The sequence below is a fragment of the Nomascus leucogenys genome, chromosome 7b (assembly GCF_006542625.1).
Source record: "Nomascus leucogenys isolate Asia chromosome 7b, Asia_NLE_v1, whole genome shotgun sequence".
NCBI lineage: Eukaryota > Metazoa > Chordata > Mammalia > Primates > Hylobatidae > Nomascus > Nomascus leucogenys.
The window spans coordinates 82411752-82433287 of record NC_044387.1 but is presented as its reverse complement, the minus strand read 5'-3'; the positions used below and the strand labels follow the sequence as shown (position 1 = coordinate 82433287).

The following is a 21536-nucleotide window of genomic DNA, read 5'->3' as shown; positions in this document are numbered from 1 at the left end:
TCCGTTTGAGAACTCATGCATAAATATGAAAATAAAATTAATGTATGAGCTTCTTTTAAAAAAGAACAAAATTGATTACTTAAATACATTTCCATTCACATATGTCCTTTTGACAACCAATTTTTGAAGAGCTGTTAATAATAAATAACACAAGAAGTCTTATATGTGCCAATTGCAACCCTTTAATCTTGATAAAACTACGAGGATACACTATTGTTATCCCTATTTTACAGATGAGGAAACTGAGTTACATGTGAGTTACAGATGTGTTAGGTAGCCACTTAGGGCCCGAAAGCTTGCAACTAGGGATTTAAACTCTGGATCAGAATCCATGTTCTTAATTATTATGATGCAGTTATGTAGAGATGGTTTAAACAAACAGCTGAGAATATTAATATATACTAACTACTCAAAAAATTACTGTAACTTATGCTTGTAACCTTTCAAATATTTACTTTCTTTTTTGCAATACATAAGTGTCATTGATGCTAAATATATATACACATGTGTATACATATGTGTATACATATCTGTGTGTATGTATGTGCATATGTATATTCAACTTACTGCCATTTTTCATTTTCTAAAATTCTCAAAGCTAAATCTGCCTAGAAAAGCATAAGGAATTGAAATTGCTAATTTCAGCCTTAGTACAAGACTGGTGGATTCAGTTAAACTTTTCTGATGCAAATTGAGTTTATTAGACTAAATAAGTAACAAGAAAATATAATTCTTCATGATTTGTTGATTTAGTCGTGATATGCATCAGTGATTGTCAGGTGGCAAAGGTCAAAACAAGAAAGGATCATATATCAAAAAGTTTTCAAGAGACGGTTATTTTCCACTCCTGTCTCCTTACATTTTCTGCCTTGTATGCATACATTACTTTCTCCTATCTACAATTCTGTTACTGTAAAAGCTAACATTTATGAAACATCTCTCATGTGCCAAGGATGTGCTTTCTGTGGATTATCACATGTAATAGTTTGAACAACTCTAGAGATGGTCCATACTATTATTCCCATATTACATATGGGACAACTTGGCACAAGGAAGGAATTTATCCAAAACATAAAGCTAGTAAATGGTCAAGCCAGGATTTGGTCTCAGGCAGTTTAGCTTTACAGACCTTGTCATTAAGCACTACACTCCTCTGGGGAGGGAGAAGAGAGCTCAAGTAGAGGAGAGGAAGAAGGGAAGGATACTGAAAGCATTTTGTGAAAGTTCATGTGCAGTTATTTATATAAGCATCTCCACCACTGAAAATTGAGCCCTGAATACACTATACTATACTTTTCTTAGAACACTTGTTTTCCGCTTGATACTCTGAAATATATATATTATTTGGACAAATGAACCAAATGATTTTCAATTTTTTTTAATTCTTCAGGATTTATGATTCAGGATGGCCCTTTTGGATCTTGTGAAAATAAGTACTGTGGTTTGGGAAGACACTGTGTTACCAACAGAGAGACAAGGCAAGCAGAATGTGCCTGTATGGACCTTTGCAAACGTCACTACAAACCTGTGTGTGGATCTGATGGAGAATTCTATGAAAACCACTGTGAAGTGCACAGAGCTGCTTGCCTGAAAAAACAAAAGATTACCATTGTTCACAATGAAGACTGCTTCTTTAAAGGTAAATGAAGGGTGAACCTTAAGTGTCACCCCACTCTATTTCTTTTCTTTCTCAACTAGTGCCTTTAAACTCTAGCAATTATATATCAGCAAGGGTCTAAAAAGGAAAAGAAAAACAAAATAGCGTAAGTACTCCACTAAGTAGCATTGTGTGGAAATTTACATGGAAACAATTCTGATATTCAGTTATGAGAATAAAGTTGGCCAAAATATGACTCAAAATTTAATATAGCTTTCAGCATTGTACCATATGGCTTCTCAATCATGGATTATCTTAGGGACACAGGGTGGCCAATTCAGTCTACAGGCCAAATTCACCCAGTAAAAAGCACCTGGAGTGGAATTGAGGGACTAGTGAGTGCCAAGCCATGCTGTGATAACATTTCATTCCTTCCTGATTAAAAACGATGGTTTTTACATGGTTCAGTTTGCACCATGTAATTCAAATTATAAGGAACCAGTAGTTGCCCACTGAAATAACTAGAAGAACTCATGCTAAATCTCATTAGTGAATCAGATATAACCATAGTTAAAATTTTTTTAAAGTACTGGTATTCACTTTCATGCATTTAAAAATCACTGGTTTATGGAAAAGTACTGAATTTGTAATTCAATACAGTATTTTTACATGCCATATAAATAAATCATTGAACAGTTTTAACATCATTCAGTTTTTATACATTTATTTGTTGTTTACTTGTTCATGCTGTCGGAAATATTTTCTTGTTTATAGTCATGACTCAGTCTGAAATTCTAGAGTTAAATGTGTAGAACTTCCATCAATAATTAATCTGATTTCTAATCTTTGGTCAGTGCCAAGTCCCAGTTTCTCAGAATATTTCTGAAATGTATTTACACTTAAAAACCTGTTTAATATTTTTACTCCTAGCTTAAATTTATGGCTGAAAAATAATTTTATTACACGCCACTCATTCACCTATTAAGGTAAATTGAATAATTAAAAATTATCCTTTTTCAAACTGTCTCTAACACAATATTATTTCCAACGTGATTTAAAAATGACATGTAGAGCTTTTCAGATGATGCAAGATGCAATGCTCTGTTATTGTTGCTGCTAGAAATCCTTTAACACATTTGAAGTAAAACTAGGATAATTTACTTACCATAGTGTACTGTGTGCCTCTTACATACATGTGCAGAGAATTTTATGACAGTAAATTCCCTTCTTTTACCAAAAGGATAACAAATACTTAGATTTCAAGTTCAGTTTAGTTCCCTTTTCTATCAAATCTATTTTACAAATACTTAATATTCTTAAAATATTAGGGAATTTTTTTTCTGTCATTTTGACACAAGATGGTATGGTAGAAATTATACTATTGCACTGATACTTGACACTGTGAAATTATGTACATAATGTATAATATGTAACTATTAAAATATTTTAATTTAGCATCATGTTCTCAAATTGAGGGTTTGTTCACCTGACATCCATATAGAAACACATAATATTAAATATCATGTGGGGGCCTGGCATGGTGGCTCACGCTGGTAATCCCAGCACTTTCGGAGGCCGAGGTGGGCAGATCACCTGAGGTCAGGAGTTCAAAACCAGCCTGGCCAATATGATGAAACTCCATCTCTACAAAAATACAAAAATTAGCCGGGCATGATGGCGGGTGCCTGTATCCCACCAACTCGGGAGGCTGAGGTGGGAGAATCTCTTGAACCCAGGAGGCGGAGGTTGCAGTGAGCCGAGATCGCACCACTGCACTCCAGCCTAGGCAACAGAACGAGACTCCGTCTCAAAAAAACAAATAAATAAATATAAATAAATATTGTGGGAAAATAGTTTGGTGTATTTAATGTTCTGTTTTGTAGCTGTATGCTTAGGAATAATACCATTCAATGTCAGGATAGGATGCATGAACAATAGATTGATTTTATTATAAAGTAAACGTATAAAATAATGGTTTAAAGAACTTTTGTTCTTCGAGCTTATACTACACATATTTATTAGATCTATTGTTACTTAAAAATACTTTCTCATCATGTGTAGTGTTAAAATTTCATTTATACTGTCTGGGTTATTTACCAAAGGTTAGCATATTTTCCAGGTCTCAGAAATTATGGGTCTTTTGTTTGCTTATGTACTTGGTGTTTTGCCTAAAATACAACTAACTCATAAAATGACTTTATTTCATCAGAAGGGAGTAAATAATATAAACCAAAACAATAAATTGCCTGTCTTATTAGTGTGCATTGGGCCAAGTTTTGATTGTAAAAGAAGATTCTGTAAAGCTGAGGCCTGATATTATTGTGATAGCTAAAATTAATTTTATAATTGTGAATTATATTTTTTGTGGAGTTTCAGCAAGTTATATTACTTGCTATAGTGACCCAATGGAAGAAGCAAATCGAAATATTAGGTTAAAGAACTGCAAAACCTTATATTCACTTAGGGATTTTTTAAAGAAAAAATGAAAAGTTAAATAAAAAAATGGAAAATATATTTGCTACTTTTAGATTTTTAAAAGGTGATTGTGAAAACCTTAGAATGGGAGTTAAAAAACTATTGGCCAAATCCAGGTCACAATCTGTATTTTTCCATAATGTTTTATTGAAACACAGCTACACCCATTGGGAAAGGAGAGTTGAGTACTTGCAATAGAAATTTTATGGCCTCTAATACTAAACATCTTGTTATGTAGATCTTTTCAGAAAAGTTTGTTAACCCCTGCTTTAAAAGATTATTATTTAAAATTTATTTTAAAGATTAGTAGCAGATCTTTACTATTCTGTATCTTCTTGACTATCTTGATGAATACAGAGACTTACATATGTGGTAAAATTAAGTAGAACTAAATATATATGCAAATGGTGGAAATAAAACAGGAAATCTTAGTAAGACCCGGGGATAGTATTAAAGTCAATATCCTGGTTAGGATATTGTACTATAATAATACAAAATATTATCTTTAAGAGAAACTAGGTAAAGATATATGGGATATGTCTGTATTATTTCTGACAAATGCATCTCACAAAGAAAATTTTAATTAAAAAGTCCTGGGAAAATACGTGAAAGTTTTTAAAGAAAGCAAGATTTGCATTATTGCTTACTGATTTGCACTTTAAGGTAAGTCCTATTTGTTTATATCAGATTTATATTTGGCATTTATGTTTAAACTTATTAAAGGCTGGGCTCAGTGGCTCATGCCTGCAATCCCAGGACTTTGGGAGGCCGAGGTGAGTGGATCACGAGGCCAGGAGTTCAAGACCAGCCTGGCCAACTTGGTGAAACCCCATCTCTACTAAAAAAAATACAAAAAAAATTAGTCAGGTGTGGTGGCAGACGCCTGTTATCCCAGGTACTCGGGAGGCTGAGGCATATAATTGGTTGAACCCAGGAGGCAGAAGTTGCAGTTGCAGTGAGCGGAGATCACATCACTGCACTCTGGCCTGGGTGGCAGAGCAAGACTCTGTCTCAAAAGAAAAAAAGAAAAACATTAAAATAATTTATATTTGTAGAATCAGGTGTATTGATGCATTGTTTTAAAGTTAAAATCCATGTTAAATCATCTACATTTCTACATAAAATATTTTTTATATACCTATATCTGTATATCCTCTTTCTATTACTTGTGTTACATATTGAAATGCCTCTGTGGTAATCTTAGCATATTTTATTGTTATCGACTTTTAAATATACACATAAATTTACCAATAATTTTTTTAGTGATTTATGATTTGTAGAACTATAGATAAAATAAACAATATACCTATGAATATAATATTTTTCTAATTTATTCCTATTCACATTTATTTGATTATGAAATAAAAGGCTATAATTGGATATAGAATATTGTAGTATTTGTTTACTGGCATCAGATACTTTGTGATGATGCTGAACATAACATAAAATATTGTATTTTTATAAAATGCCTAGCTGTTCATTTTTGTGATGAGACAGTTCTGCCTTAAAGTCATTTCTCTCACAAAGGGCTTTCTAACTGCAGCAATTCACAACATCCCTTAAAGCAAGTACAATTTACTTTCATCCGGGCATCAGGTCGTTCCCTCATACAAAACATCTATACTACTCAAAGTACAGATGTAAACTAGAGTAAGAAACTCAAGATAGAACCTATGCCAAAATGAACAGGGATTTAAACCTTTTATGAGAGTCAATTGAAGGCAGAAACCCTTCTGCTATTTACTGTGCTGAGAATAACTCAGAGAACAGCTGCCATAAAGGCAAATGTTCTGTGCACTTAAATGTGCATCACAAACAATAACAACTTGAGAAATATGGTTGTCACAGTGATCTGTGCACTATTAGCATGAGATCGGACATTGTTTCCATTTTTGAGGCATAATCTGAACAGACTTTTGTATTACATATTTAAATTAGTTATTTTACCTGACTTTTTTCTTTTCTTCTTTCTTTCTTTTTTTTTTTAAGAAGGAATTTGTAGAATTTAGGCTAAAAAACTGGCTGCCAGATATATTTTAAAATATATTAGTAAATGTCATGTGCTAATCCACATGTATTTTTTAAATAAGGGCACCTTTGTAAAGCTTCTGTTTTATGTTAATACAGACTTTTATACCATTTAAACAAAAATAGCAGCCTGAATAAATCTATATACATTGAAAAATGATATCCAGAGTTTTGTTTGTTTGTTCTGTTTTGTTTTTGTTGTCAGTATTAGCCAATTGAAACTGCATGTTGATGGTGAAATACATAATTTGGACAATAAGAAATGTAGATAAACTTTTTCGAGGCCAGAATACTGGCACACAGTGTTTCCAGTTCCTTTGAATTCACTTAGTACTCAGAACATCAAAAGCAATTTTATTAATCCCTTATGTTTGGTACATCTATGTTAACATTTTTTAATTCGGTGATGTGAAACCTTACATATTTTATATGTTTACCTGCCATTTATGAATACATAGTAGACATGATAGATGTTTTATATATGTATAATAAAATATAATAAAATCTAAAACGGTGATTAATACTTAGGCAGACTTATCACTCATTTTGGGATTTTGGGATATTAGACATTAGGACTGTTCAATAAATGTTACCAGAGAGTGGGAAGGTGGGAGAAAGGAGACAAATGGAGAGGAAGAGAAGAGAGACAGGTAGGGAGAGGCGGAGGGAGATGATGGGGGGAAGAGATACAGAGAATGCCAGCAGGACTAGTGATAATAATAATAACAAATTGAGTATTATTTATTTCAAAACACTTTCACAAATGTTAAATTATTAATTAATCATTCTAAAAAGCCAATATACTATAGTGAAGGCAACAAACTTACAGTTTTAAAAATGGCCCGTCAACATTCCCACAGGAAGTTAACCTGAACTGGGACAGGAACCAAGGGCAGAGGCTTCCCATTTAGCGCATGTTTGTTCCAAATATGTCTGCCTAAGGCTACAATATTGTAATATCTCACTTGCCTGTGTTTCTTAAGACATTGTACTTTGAATAGTGATTTCTATATGAATACTTGACATCATTTAGAAACAATCTGCCAGCTATGGTTTTGGTGAAGATTAAATCATGCATTTAATGTAATTCTTGGCCAACAGCAGAACACAATAAGAAATTATTATTGGGTTTAAGACTAGAACTTTAGTAAATGTACACAATTGATTATAATAAATTTTCAGATGAGTCTGTGAAGTCATACATATTTTCTTTTGAGTTTATATTGGGTTATAGTCTTGTATATGGTCAAATTAACATAGAAAGGAGTTTACAAGATTATAATAGGCTAGTTGGTGGTGGTCAATTTTCTGATTTTAGATAATTATATTTAAAGAAAAAATAACTATAATGAGTTTGGAAATATATTTGTTATTGGTTGACATTTGTAAAACTTTAACTCATTGTCATCTTACTTACTTATGATTTATTGCAGGTTAATTTTGTTTATCTTTTATGACAAATAGAATATCTATTAGATCTATAACTTAATATTATTTTACCATCCCACTACATTTCTCCCCCAAAAAATATTTTAGTGATTATGAAGTGAGTTTGTTATTGCATTTAATTTCTGTCAAATTTTCCCCTGTGATGTATATATAAGAATTAACTTTAACATTCAAATACTTAGTCTTATCTTGTTTTTATACATTTTCATGCGATTTCTTTTTCCTAGTTTCAAGGTGTGAAATACGTGTTTGAGCTTACTATTTTATTTTGTGTTTTTTGATAGATGTATGGATAGTCCACTTCTAGTCATGGGCACAATAGTCAAAATAACATAGAAAAACAAGAACATTTCGTCAGTTGAAATATTTTTTCTTCTACTTTGTCTCTCCCATAGCACGTGGAAGTCTGGGAGATACAATTCAAATTGAGATTTGGGTGGGGACGCAGCTAAACCATATAATTCCACCCCGGTCCCTCTAAATCTCATGTTCTCACATTTACAAAACCAATCATGACTTCCCAACAGTCCCCTGAAGTTTTAACTAATTTTGGCATTAATCCAAAAGTCCACATTCCAAACTCTCATCTGAAACAAGGGAAATCCCTTCCGCCTATGAGCCTATAAAATCAAAAGCAAGCTAGTTACTTCCTAGATACAATGCGGGTACAGGTATTGGGGTAAATACAGCCATTCCAATTGAGAGAAATTGGCCAAAACCAAGGGGTTACAGGGCCCAAGCAAGTCCAAAATCCAGCAGGGCAGTCAAATTTTAAATATCCAAAATGATCTCCTTTGACTCCCAGTCTCACATCCAGGTCACGCTGGTTCCCATGGTCTTGGGTAGCTCTGCCACTGTGGCTTTGCAGGGTACAGACTCCCTCCTGGCTGCTTTCATGGCTGGCATTGAGTATCTGTGGCTTTTCCAGGTGCACAGTGCAAGCTGTCAGTGGATCTACCATCCGAGGGTCTGGAAGACAGTGGCCCTCTTCTCACAGCTCCACTGGGTAGTATCCCAGTAGGGACTCTGTGTCGGGGCTCTGACCCCACAGTTTCCTTCCACACTGCACTAGCAGAAGTTCTCCATGAGGGCTCCGCCCCTGCAGCAAACTTTTGCTTGGGCATCCAGGCATTTCCATACATCTTCTGAAATCTAGGTGGAGGTTCCCAAACCTCAATTCTTGACTTCTATGCACATGCAGGCTCAATACCACATGGAAGCTGCCAGGGCTTGGGGCTTCTACCTTCTGAAACCACAGACCAAGCTATATCTTGTTCCCTTTCTGCCATGGCTGGAGTGACTAGGACACAGGGCACCACGTCCCTAGGCTGCACACAACATAGTGACCCTGGACCCAGCCCACCAAACCACTTTTTCTTCCTGGGCCTGCAGGCCTGTGATGGGAGGGGCTTCCATGAAGGTCTCTGGCATGGCCTGGAGACATTTTCCCCATGGTCTTGGAGATTAACATTAGGCTCCTTGCTTGTTATGCAAATTTCTGTAGCCAGTTTGAATTTCTCCTCAAAAATGCATTTTTCTTTTCTACTGCATTGTCAGGCTGAAAATTTTCTGAACTTTTATGCTCTGTTTCCCTTTTAAAATGGAATGCTTTTTATGGCACCCAAGTCAGCTCTTGAATGCTTTGTTGCTTAGAAATTTTTTCCACCAGATACCCTATATCATATCTTTCAAGTTCAGAGTTCCACAAATTTCTGGGGCAGGGGCAAAGTGCCACCGGTCTCTTTGCTAAAACATAAAAAGAGTCACCTTTGCTTCAACTCCCAAGAATTTTCTTATCTGCATCTGAGACCACCTCAGTCTGGATCTTATTGTTCATATCATTATCAGCATTTTTGTCCAAGCCATTCAAGAAGTCTCTATGAGGTTCCAAACTTTCCCACATTTTCCTGTCTTCTTCCGAACCCTCCAAACTGTTCCAACCTCTGCCTCTTACCCAGTTCCAAAGTCATTTCCACATTTTTGGGTATCTTTTCAGCCATGCACTACTCTACTGGTACCAATTTACTGTATTAGTTCATTTTCACACTGTTGATGAAGACATACCTGAGACTGGGAAGAAAAAGAGGTTTAGTTGGACTTACAGTTCCACATGGTTGGGGAGGCCTCAGAATCATGGCAGGAGGTGAAAGGCACTTCTTACATGGCAGCGGCAAGAGAAAAATGAGGAAGAAGCAAAAGTGTAATCCCTGATAAACCCATCAGATCTTGTGGGACTTATTCACTATCATGACAATAGCACAGGAAAGACTAGCCCCCATGATTCAATTACCTCCTGCTGGGTCCCTCCAACAACATGTGGGAATTCTGGGAGTTACAATTCAAGTTGAGATTTGGGTGGGGACACAGCCAAACCATATCACCTCCCATAGACATTTCACTTACCATATTCATTTTCTCAGTATCCTCTTGTCAGATGCTGAATGCAATATTTCTATAACTTACAAAATATTGAAAAGCAAACAATGCCTTTTACAACTATTTTTTCAATATAATTGATTTTTCTTCTATATTTCTGTGCAAAAACACAGTGATAAAAAAACCTTTTCATTGATTACATTCAGAATATGTAATTGAGGATAAAATGTTCTAGAAAATGCAGTTGAAAATTGTTTTCTATTAGTCTGATTTATATTTCACTTCTGAAATTCTTTCTGAAGAGCACCCACAGATATTTCAGAGAGCATAGGAAAATTTATTATTGATAAAAATTTTAAAACCAAATGAGAAAAGTGGAAAGCTTTGTATCTTATCATCCAGATAGTTACGTGAAAAAAGTGTTTGGATGGAATTACATTAAATAAAGGAAATTCTGCACTTTCCAAAATGATGAAAAAAGCACAAATAATTAGCAATATTGCTCTTTTCACACAGGTAAAGCAAAGTTTAAAAAAGTCTTCAAATCAATTTTTTTAAAATTAATTTAATGCAGTAATATGCTAATTGTTTTAGTTTAAAACATCATATCATCTAGCGAGAAATTATTTATCAGCCCTCTGGTTTCGATAAAGCATTCGTCTATTGACTGCTATGTGTTACAGCAGAAGCTCCACCTGTCATGTCTTTCTTTATGTGACAGTCACTTTAAGAACTTGTTTCTTTAAGTGCCTTTAGTCAATATGTGAATTTCTAGTAGTTTGTATAATATCTTTCCAAAAGCCCCCCTGAAATCTGAACATGCATTGTAATCACATTTTTTTCAATGCTTTTTGCTCTTCGCCATACCTAAAGAGCACACAAATGATTGCCAAAGTTCTTGAATAGATTTACTCTCCAGACCAAGAGGAAATAAAGTCTTCAATATGTAGAAACAATATTGAACCAGAATCAGGTTATAATTTGAATATGTACCCTGAATAAGATGTTTGGCTCCAAATTTCCTCAGAATTATACATATATAGAATAATAATTTGAAGAGAAAAGACAATTACAGATTGTTCTAGCATAAAGCTTTGTGGTAAGGGTGGAGATACTGAATGGAAATTTTCACTTTGCTTATTTCTAACATAAAATAATAATGACTTTCAAAAATCCATAAAAACTTTACATAGAGATGTAATATATAAAGTGGTCATGGTCGATTCAAACAGCTGATACTTATTTCCAAAGATTCTTTTCCAATTACTGTGATTTGAAGTTCACAGGCAAAAGTGTGGAAATACATCTGTAAGTAACATTTAAAGTATGAGGATAACAACTTAGTTGCTATCAGGTGACAGATCATGAAAAAGATCAAAACGTACCAGTGAATTCATAATTTATATTTGAATTCAGAATAATACATTAAGAATTGTGGCAGATTTATAGAAAAATAAATAAAATGTTTTCACTTGTAGTCCAGTTAAGTGGAAAAAATCTGCCCAGGCTGGACAGAAATTATTTATATGTTTAGATTATATTAGAATTCATTAGTATGAAGAAGCAAGCTGGAAGAGGGAAGGTTGATTTGGGCCTTTTTGTAGTTGTCCAAAAGAGATATAGAGATGATGATAATTTCAATTAAGGTGACGGGAGTGCCACTGATAAAATGGTCTCAGACTATCTGACCTAATTTGCCACAGATTGAGTATGGAGTTCATGGTAATTAAAGAAACTAGCTAAGCAAACGGAAGATTGGGGAGCTGTTCACTGAAATGCAAAACACTGGAGTCTCCTTGTTAATGTATGCAAGGAGAGTATATATACAGGTATATGGTATATATTGGTTTTTTAGACAAGCAAAAGAAAGTGTCATTTGTGCATTTGGATATTCATGTAGAAGTCAATACAGTTTGGATCAGGAAGGCATATATTTATGAGCTATAAGTATGACAATAAAGAGAAAATGCCAAGGGACTGTATAGTTAAGATGAAGTGAAGAATGAGTGCAGATTGAGAAGAATGAAGAGTTGAGGATCGAACTCTGGTGTATTTCAACCTTCGGAGGTCATGAAGAAGAGCAGAAGCAAGCACAGGAGACAAATACATAGCCAAAAGTGTTACAGAAGGAGAACCAAGCCAAGGAAAAAAGTCATAAGGAGGACAGAAGATTGGGCTGAATTAATCGCTGCTGAAATAAAGTATGATGAGGATTTGAGAAATGAACATTGATTTGGAAAGTTTAAGGCTATGGTTAACTTTTGGTAAAACAGAAAATAAGAACTGAGGAAATGAGATACCAAGCTCATTAGAGATTTTTTATTTTAAAAAAATTATTCCCATTCACCTCTTCCTCCTGATAACTACACACATATATTCAATATTCAGTATTCAGTATTCAATATATGTGTGTAATTGTCAGGAGGGAGAGGTGGATGGGAATAAGGAAACACAGAAGGAAAAATTATCTGGCAAGAGGAACAGGGCAAGTGCAGGAGTGGAGCCTCTGGATGTGGTAGAGAGGATGAGACCCAATACACAAGTGGCAGATTTAGCTTTAGATGAGAGCATGGCTTCTTCCTTCATTAAACAGAAAGAAAGGAAAAACAAGATTGGATTCAGGTAGCTGAGTATATTTTATGGCATAAATGTGTTATTCTCATCAGATTGCTTATATTTTTCTCAGGGAAATAAGAAATGAAGCATCAGTTGCAAGCAACAGAGAAGGTTTGGGAAATTTTAGGAGAGAAAAAAACATGCGATAACAGAGAAGAAGAAAAGACTGCTGGTGTAGTGTAGGAATTCTAGTGGTGCTGAGGGAGTATGATATTGCTGTTCACAAATTTAAAATGACAATAGACTTCCATGGTGGTGTTCTCGTCTCCAAATAGAGTTAGCTGCTTAGATTAATGCACTGAGTAATTGAAGAATTAGTTTTAACCAGGAGTTTTATTTTTTCAGGAAGAAAATCTAATTAAAGAAAGGATCCAAAGCCCTATTTTTCATCTCTCATAGGGGCAGTATTATTATGTTATGTCTGCTTTATTGTAGAGACTCTAGTATCCAGAAAGCTCCTGGTGGGGATCTTCAGCCTCAGCTTGTGTATGGACCAAAATGGACTCCCCAGCCAACTCTACATCCTGGAAATTTTATGACATATTTTTGAGATAACTTCTTAATGCTGGAATTCAGTTTACATCTGTGCCTCTTAGTTAAACCATTAGTAATGCACTCTGCTTAGGCTGGTAAGCCAGGACACACCTTTCCTGGGCATTTGGGAAGCATATAGGCCTATTGTTGAATTTCAGTGAGTTTTCCATTTCCGGTCAATGAGCAGTCACTAAAGTAGGCATAGGACAAATGATACAAAATTTGTTTATTTATGACAAAAAAAGGAGATTGACAACTCTTCAAAACATGTTATGGATGGACAGTTACCTTGAAACATATCTAATACTATATCACTTTATTACTAATCCTGTAGGCAAGCTATAAGTAAACATTACTGAGACTAGCCATAGTGCTGTGGTTAAACTTTGGCAAGTGAAACTGCTTTGAGTTAAACAAAGTGTATAAAGTTTTGGGTAGCTAAAACATTTTTGACTTAATTTTTCTAAGTTATGCATATTTTAATTTTGTGTGTGCTTTAATCCATCAGGCTTCCAATCATGGAATATAGATTGACTTAGTCAATATGATATTTGTAGGGTCGTTGGTGTTTACTTTATATTTTTAATGAATTTTTTCCTGAAAATAAAAGAAAGTGCTATTTAAAAAATTGAGAAACATAGATGAACATTGAAATAATTTAATTGAGCATCAGTATAATTAATTGAAAACAATTTATATCTTAATTTTATAAATTGGTTAATTTTATAAATGCTCAAAGTGCTACATGCTTGTCAAAAAGATTTTAGGTAGTAATTCATGTAATATATCTAGAAAGATAAAATATGTTCGTATGTGTGTCATGGACAGATATGTATGAACAAATATGATTTTTTTTTAGTTAATACATGATAATCATGTATTGGAACCTAATCAGGTGGCAGATCTATTCTTAAGGTTCTCTGTAAAGATGGAAATAGAACACAGTCTTAGTTTTCCCAAATTGGTAGAGGTGAGTGGTGAGATAAATCAATTCATGGCCAATGATATATATTTTTTTCCATTGCAGGAGACTCTCATTCTTTTAGGTTAGATTAACGTCAGTCCCTGATATTCAGGGACATTGAAATCATTCTATGTCAAAACAAACCTATCTGCCTTTTGTAAATGAAACATGTTTCTCACAGTATATATGTGCCATATTATATCTAATCATTATTCATGGACATCCAATTTTTTCTCTTGCCAGTTTATTATTACTGAATCTGAGGTGCAAATTAAAAGATGGAGCAGTGATCCATGAGAACCATATATAGCAGCAAATGAGGTAGTTAAGAAAACAACAGCATAGATGTTAGAACTCAAAAGGAATGTGTGGAGAATTAATTACACCTTTTGTCATGCACGCTAACCTCCTGCAGCTTTGAAAGATACTGCATATTGTTTTAATAAGTAGGCAGTGCTCCATAAAAAGTCCTCATCATCAACCTAAGTTTACTCTGAAAACCTAGAGAGATGCTGTTCATTCACCCTGACTTTCAGATAGTAAGTGATAGTATCAGCACCCATGTATGCAGAAGTTTATGCACACATTTAATAATTTAGAAAACCATGTCTGGTGAACAGCAGATTTTGACTACAGTGAATAATATAAGGAGAAAAACTTTTGGAACTTCTCATTTGCATCATATCTGTCTGGTCATTGTGCATGTATCTACTCCCAAAGGCAGAATATTAACCATACAGCTGTAGCCTTGAGGTGGAGTTTTTATGCCCCATCAAAACCCATAATGTCTTTTGCATATCTTCACATCTACATATTTTCAAAATAAAATCGCTTGTGTTAAGTCCCTGTATAAAGCCATAGAACTGATTCTTGCTTAACTTTTACTTGAAAAAGGCATATAGACCCATATCAATTGCACTTTTAGTGAAACATAAAAGAGCATGTAAGTTTGTATAGAGTGTGTTTTCCATATTCGGAATAATAACTATGGCATTTAGCTGTGATGACAGTCTGTAAAACATTAGAGTGGGATTTGGGGATTTAATTAAATTTATGTCAAAATTACTTTAAAATCCTAGGGAAAAATATGCCTGAGTAACATAGCACATGTTTTGGCCTTTAAAGATTTTAACAAGTGGAAACATTTACACGACACATTGGCACAATCTCTGTAGCTCAAAAATAACTAGTGTATCACACAGCAACAGCTTTGTTCATTAATTCCATAGTAAGTATGCATACTAACCTCCGTATAAATTTGTTACTGCTGTGTCTACATCTACTGGAAGCAGCAGGCATGGAAGCAAATTCCATTTAAATATATCTATAAATTTATAAAATAAAGAGTATGTCATTCCCTTCCCATGTAATTCTAATTATTTCAGCAACAGAAACAAAAAATAAATAAATGAAGAAAGAAATACAAATCTTATCTAGACATCTAGACATTATCGTATAAGCAATATTTGCTGTATTTGACTCCAGGTCATCATAAATATTTATAAAATTTTCTTCCAGATACTTGCCTTTGTTATTCATAGGCAAATCCCTCCCTCACTTCAGTTCCCCCCTCACCAAAGAGGAACCATTTCATCTGTCTTTGAGACTTAAAAGCAAACCCTGACAGAAGTACATCCTTACAGAGTGGTTTTTTGAAGAGGCTGGGCAGGGATGCCATTTATAGCCAAATCTACTGACTCCTTTTTTTAAAGACAAATTCAAGACTCAACTGTTAAGCGCATAAAAAGCAGCCATTTTCCAACCTCATTTCCAATCAAATTAGAGCAACTGGAACAATTTTAGCGAGCCTCTAACTATTTCAAAGCCATATCTTTTCACCAAACTACTTGCCCTGAATCTTGTTGTTCTGGTCATTCCAATGGTGCCATTGTTCCTACCTCTGGAGACTGGTGAATTTCTTTACTTTAACCATTGATAACTAGTACTAAAGAAAGAAAGTATGTTTATTATTCATATCAGTGAAGATTTGATTCCAACTGGTTTCTTATAATTTTCCTGGGAGACTTAGGTGTGATACCCCTGGAGACTGGTGAATTTCTTTACTTTAGCCGCCGATAACTAGAACTAAAGAAAGAAAGTATGGTTATTATTCCTGCTATCAGTGAAGATTTGATTCCAACTGGTTTCTTATAATTTTCCTGGGAGACTTAGATATGTCTTTTCTTCAGGGCACTCAAGTCTCTTTTCCACACTTCTATGCTAAAATTTATGTCTTTTATAGTCACTTGGCAGTTTAGAAGTTTTGATTCTGAGAACTACCACAGATTGAAACATATTGGACATTAACTTCAGAATTCATATGTCAAAATCATAGATTAAAACATTGCTGTTTCAAGGTGGGGACCAGAGAAGCTTCCAGGCTCAGCCACATACTGAATCAGAAGCCCCATACTGGTCAAAAGAAATTGTTCTCACAAATTTGTCCTCTCTTCCGCTTAGTTGCACTTGGAAGGTTCAGTGTCTTCTGTCAAGCAGTCTCAGTGAGGTCCCCACTGGTATAATTCGCAGAGTTTCCTTAGCCTTGAACATCAGTGGCAAAGGTTATGCTCTTCATTCTTACCTACTTGGGAGTCCCCAGAGTCTTCACATCAACAGAAAAACACCAGTATTTTGTTTGTTTCTTGAATTTTTTTTTCTAAGCAAATAAATAAATGAGCACATATTCACAAAATCTGGTCATAATCGTTTTCCAAAATAAAAAGTGGCTCGTCATCTGCTTTATAGTGATATTTTTTAAAGGGGCCATTCAAGGAACTCTTCCTTGAACACAGAACATCTGCAGTGTTGTAATGACATCTCTAGGTAAGCACAGAAGTTCAGTTCCTTCTAACTAAGCACCAACTATAACATATGAAGTGCCTTGCAGATATAGTCTATGTTTAAGCAAAGACAATACTGTCCAACATTGTCTATGAAATTGTATATAAATTAAATCTTTTTTTAATTTTAAAGAAGCTATAATGTGAAAGAACATCTATAAAATAAAATTATTTAACAAAATGATAATTTTTCCTAATTTACTTTCGTATAAAGTGTTTTTATATTTTAGGTTTGTTAAAGCATAGTATGTTCCAACTGCCCATTTATATGATAGTTGTACAAGGATAAATTCATGATATTAGGCTTGTTAAAACATAATGTCTCCAACTGCCCATTTATATGATAGGTGGATAATAATAAATTCATGATATTAGGCATGATTTAGGTAATTCATAAATATACATTTAAAAATATACACATCCGTATACATAGATTTACGTGAAACTTAATAGTAATATTATTTTCATTTTCCCAAATATTATAACAAAAGACCAATTACTTTTTTAAAAGCCTGGCATTCATGTTACACTAATATATCTTCATATTTGACTGGCCGAGGAATCAATGATTTTAATATTAAATAACAAATTAAATAAGAAGACACATTTATATTGGTGTTAATTCTCAAATCATTATTAATTTTAATATTTTTTTCTTTACTAAGTAAAGATGTGTACATATTTTGGGGGGTTATTGTGATTTTTTTTCTGTTTTTGTTTTCTAAAAATATGAATATCTTTATAATCTGACTTCCTGCTGAATGTGTCTTAAAAAATACATAAAGAATTTTTGGAAATTGTACACTACCAGTGTGGTTTTCATAAACAATTTGGAATAAATTTCAATAGTACATATTCTTATTCTGAGACAAATAAATTAATTGGATAATTTATATATTAGTTCTTAGCACTAATCAATATTGGGTTGCATTTTGAGATAATAGAACATTCCATTTCTAATTACAAACTCCTAAAATAGTAGAATAAGTGAAATTAGGAGCCATTTTAAGAAATGATCCTCTTGAGTCCTTAGCTGTTTCAAGATACAAAATCATCATATTCATGTTTTGCACCTGCAATTTCATGCTAAGACTTATATTTAAGGGCCAAGTCCTGTGAGCTTAAAAGTAAGTGCTAGAATCCATGTTATTTTTTTTTTGTTTTTTGCTTGTGAATCTCTGTTATTAAATCTGAGAATTCTAAGAAAAACTGAGAAAAACTATTCTTTAAAATTTTAGAATTTGATTCCATAGGGAAAAATAAGAAAAGATTTTCCTCCATGTATGGCTATTATAATATATTTTAGGATATTCAAGGAAATTTTTCTTCTTACTAATTTTTTTTTCTCACTAGATAGGCTTGAGTTTTTCTAGTAGTGTAGTTTATGTCACTTTTATAAGTTTAGGTTTCATTTTCTGCTACAGTTATATAATGGAAACAAGGACTGAAGACTTGAAAAATTAGCAGGGGCCTCAGAGGAACAGAGTAAGGGTGGCCAAGGACATTCAATCTTTGCCTTTCAGTTCTAATTGATCTAGGCATCTTATGCTTTTAGAGAAAAAAAAAACACTAAATGTACTTTGGAAAATTCATATTATATCCCCCCAAGTGGCTTACTGTCTATAACTAAATACCAAAAAATGCTCCATGGGCCTCAATTAAAAAACCTATCAATGTCTGATTTGGGGGAAAATCTGATGGAGCTCCCCTAGTTGACTTGTCTGGCTTTTGTTAAGAATTTTTTAACAAAGCCTAGGGCTTTAAACATAAAATTTATGTTGTGAGACTATAATAGTTTTAAAAAACACTTTTTATCAAAATTACAATATAATTATAATAATGATATTTTATTAAACTATATTTAAATTGGAGCAGAGGTAGAGAAGAAAATCAAGAAGTGGTTTTATGCAATAATAATTGAAGAAATAAATGAAAAAACTGTTTTTTATTTTCTTTTTATTTTCATGGGAGAGAAGAGTAATAGTTTTTGATAGTGACTAAAGAAAGAAGACTTTTAAAGTATTCTTTGTGCCAGAAAGAAATGAAGATTATATTTGAATACAACACTAAGGGACGGTCACATCGATAGTGTCTTTTAAAATGTGCTAAAAGAGTTGGCACATAAAATGAGACTGATTTATAAAGGACTTAATCACCTAGCTAAAAAAAAAAAAATGAATGGATGACATGAAAAAAATGTTAAAGCTTAGATTTTGACATCCTGTAAGGATAGCACCTATTAAAGGGATACCATTTCAAAAGTCTTGAAAAGATGTTTAATATAGTCTACCTTCAACTCTGTCTCTAGTATGAGTAGCCTTACTGTGCCAATTAATTAGACCTTACCATTCAAACATCTAAAAGCAGTTATGAAAATCTTAATATTGGTGGGTAAGTTAACAACGTAAGATAGTAGATATGAGGGTAGGCAAGAGTTAAGTATACCCACAAAAGTTTTTTTTTTTTTTTTTTTTTTTGAGACGGAGTCTCGCTCTGTCGCCCAGGCTGGAGTGCAGTGGCGCAATCTAGGCTCACTGCAAGCTCCGCCTCCCGGGTTCACGCCATTCTCCTGCCTCAGCCTCTCCGAGTAGCTGGGACTACAGGCGCCCGCCACCACGCCAGGCGAATTTTTTGTATTTTTAGTAGAGACGGGGTTTCACCGTGGTCTCGATCTCCTGACCTCGTGATCCGCCCGCCTCGGCCTCCCAAAGTGCTGGGATTACAAGCGTGAGCCACCGCGCTCGGCCTCCCACAAAAGTTTTTATTTTGGAAATTATTATTATTGTTATTATTTTGAGATGGAGTCTTGCTCTGTCGCCCAGGCTGGAGTGCAGTGGCGCAGTCTCATCTCACTGCAAGCTCTGCCTCCTGGGTTCACTCCATTCTCCTGCTTCAGCTTCCCAAGTAGCTGGGATTACAGCGGCCTACCACCACGCCTGGCTAATTTTTTGTATTTTTAGTAGAGACAGCATTTCGCTGTGTTAGCCAGGATGGTCTTGATCTCCTGACCTCATGATCCTCCCGCCTCGGCCTCCCAAAGTGCTGGGATTACAGGCATGAGCTATTTTTAAAAAGAAAAGTATTACGTTTTAATGCATTCATTCTCACTTTAAAAAGACACACATTCAATGAAGAATTTTTAAAAAGTAGAATCACTGATTTATTCAAGGTTAGCCCTATTTCTTTTATTATTAAATGTGTGCATATGCCCTTTCCTGATAATTTTAAACATTATGTATTTTACAAAACTAAACACCTCTCCTTACTACTACAGCAGAAAAAGAAAGATACTTTGGATAAGGCTTATTACAACTTAAAATCATGTCAGTGGGATTCTCTATTTTCAACTCAGTGAATTAATATAAATAAATGCTTATTTGATAGATTAGATATAATATAAATTTACATATTGACCTGATTTTACAAACTGCCTTTTGGGTAGGTACAGTCTTCATTAAAGTAATCCAAAACTAGGCAAAGTACCATTATAGATAATTTATAATATAACGTTGGTAAGTACTTTAAGGAACCAAGAACAATGAAATATCAGAATACATGTAACAAAGGATATCTAGGTGAAGAAACTAAAGAAATAGAAGAAAATTAAAATGTTCCACATGTATGCTAATCTTTATTTGGCTTTAATTTTTATAAACCCATTTTTTTGTATTATTTATTTCTTTATTTTATGGAGATGGAGACTCGCTCTGTCACCCAGGCTGGAATGCAAGGGTGCGATCTCGGCTCACTGCAACCTCTGCCTCCCAGGTTCAAGCAGTTCTCCTACCTCAGCCACCCGAGTAGCTGGGACTACAGGTGCACGCCACCATGCTCAGCTAATTTTTGTATTTTAGTAGAGATGGGGTTTCACCATGTTGCCAAGACTGGTCTCAAACTCCTGAGCTCAGGCAATCCGCCGTGCCTCGGCCTCCTGAAGTGCTAGGATTACAGGCGTGAGCCACCCTGCCCGGCCTAAACCCAGTCTTACCCTTGTTTTTTTCTAACCACACCAACATTTCAAGGATTTGAATACCATTTATAAAAGACATATGTGATTATCTAACTCTCCTTCTCAAAACACCAAAAATAAATTTAATACCCAAAGAGAAATTCATTTTGTTAATCACAGCTTGGAAGGTTTCATATGATCTGGCCAAATCTGTATCTTACATCACTCTCTTATCACTCCCCCTATCTGCTCTCTGTTAGGACTCAGCTCATCTTCCTTTACGTCAGTACTAAAACAACCTCGCTCCTACCTGAGGCCCTGTGTGCTGTCTGCAGATGGTCCATGTTCTCACTTCACTCTGGACTCAAATGTCTCCTCTTCACAGGCTACCCTACTTGAAATATTTTTCTATATGTTCTTTCAAAATTCTTATCAAAAATGTTACTAGTAATTTAGGTGTTCTTTTTTTTTTTATTTGGTCTGGATTTCCCATTAAAATGTAAATTCAGACAGGGCAAGGTCATTTTTGTTATAGCTCAGCATCTAGAATTGCAGTGGCAGCTCACTAAATATGTGATGAATGAATGGATAAACAAAAGTTGAAAAGTCTATTAAAATATCTTAAAATATGACAATAAAAGTGGTTTAGAAAAACAGCCACAGATTACAAATAAATGACTGAGTTTACTTGAGTTAAATAGCATCTCC

General features: G+C 34.3%; 1 protein-coding gene across 6 annotated transcripts in view; it reads left to right on the top strand.

Annotated features, from left to right (window-relative positions):
- FSTL5 (follistatin like 5) overlaps positions 1-21536 on the top strand; it is a 781414-nt gene that overhangs the window by 248256 nt on the left and 511622 nt on the right. For all 6 annotated transcript variants that reach the window (XM_003257915.4, XM_012507957.2, XM_030816289.1 and 3 more), the window contains one exon: positions 1391-1639. In XM_003257915.4, the coding sequence (XP_003257963.1) occupies positions 1391-1639 (249 nt within the window). The remainder of the gene's footprint in view (positions 1-1390; positions 1640-21536) is intronic.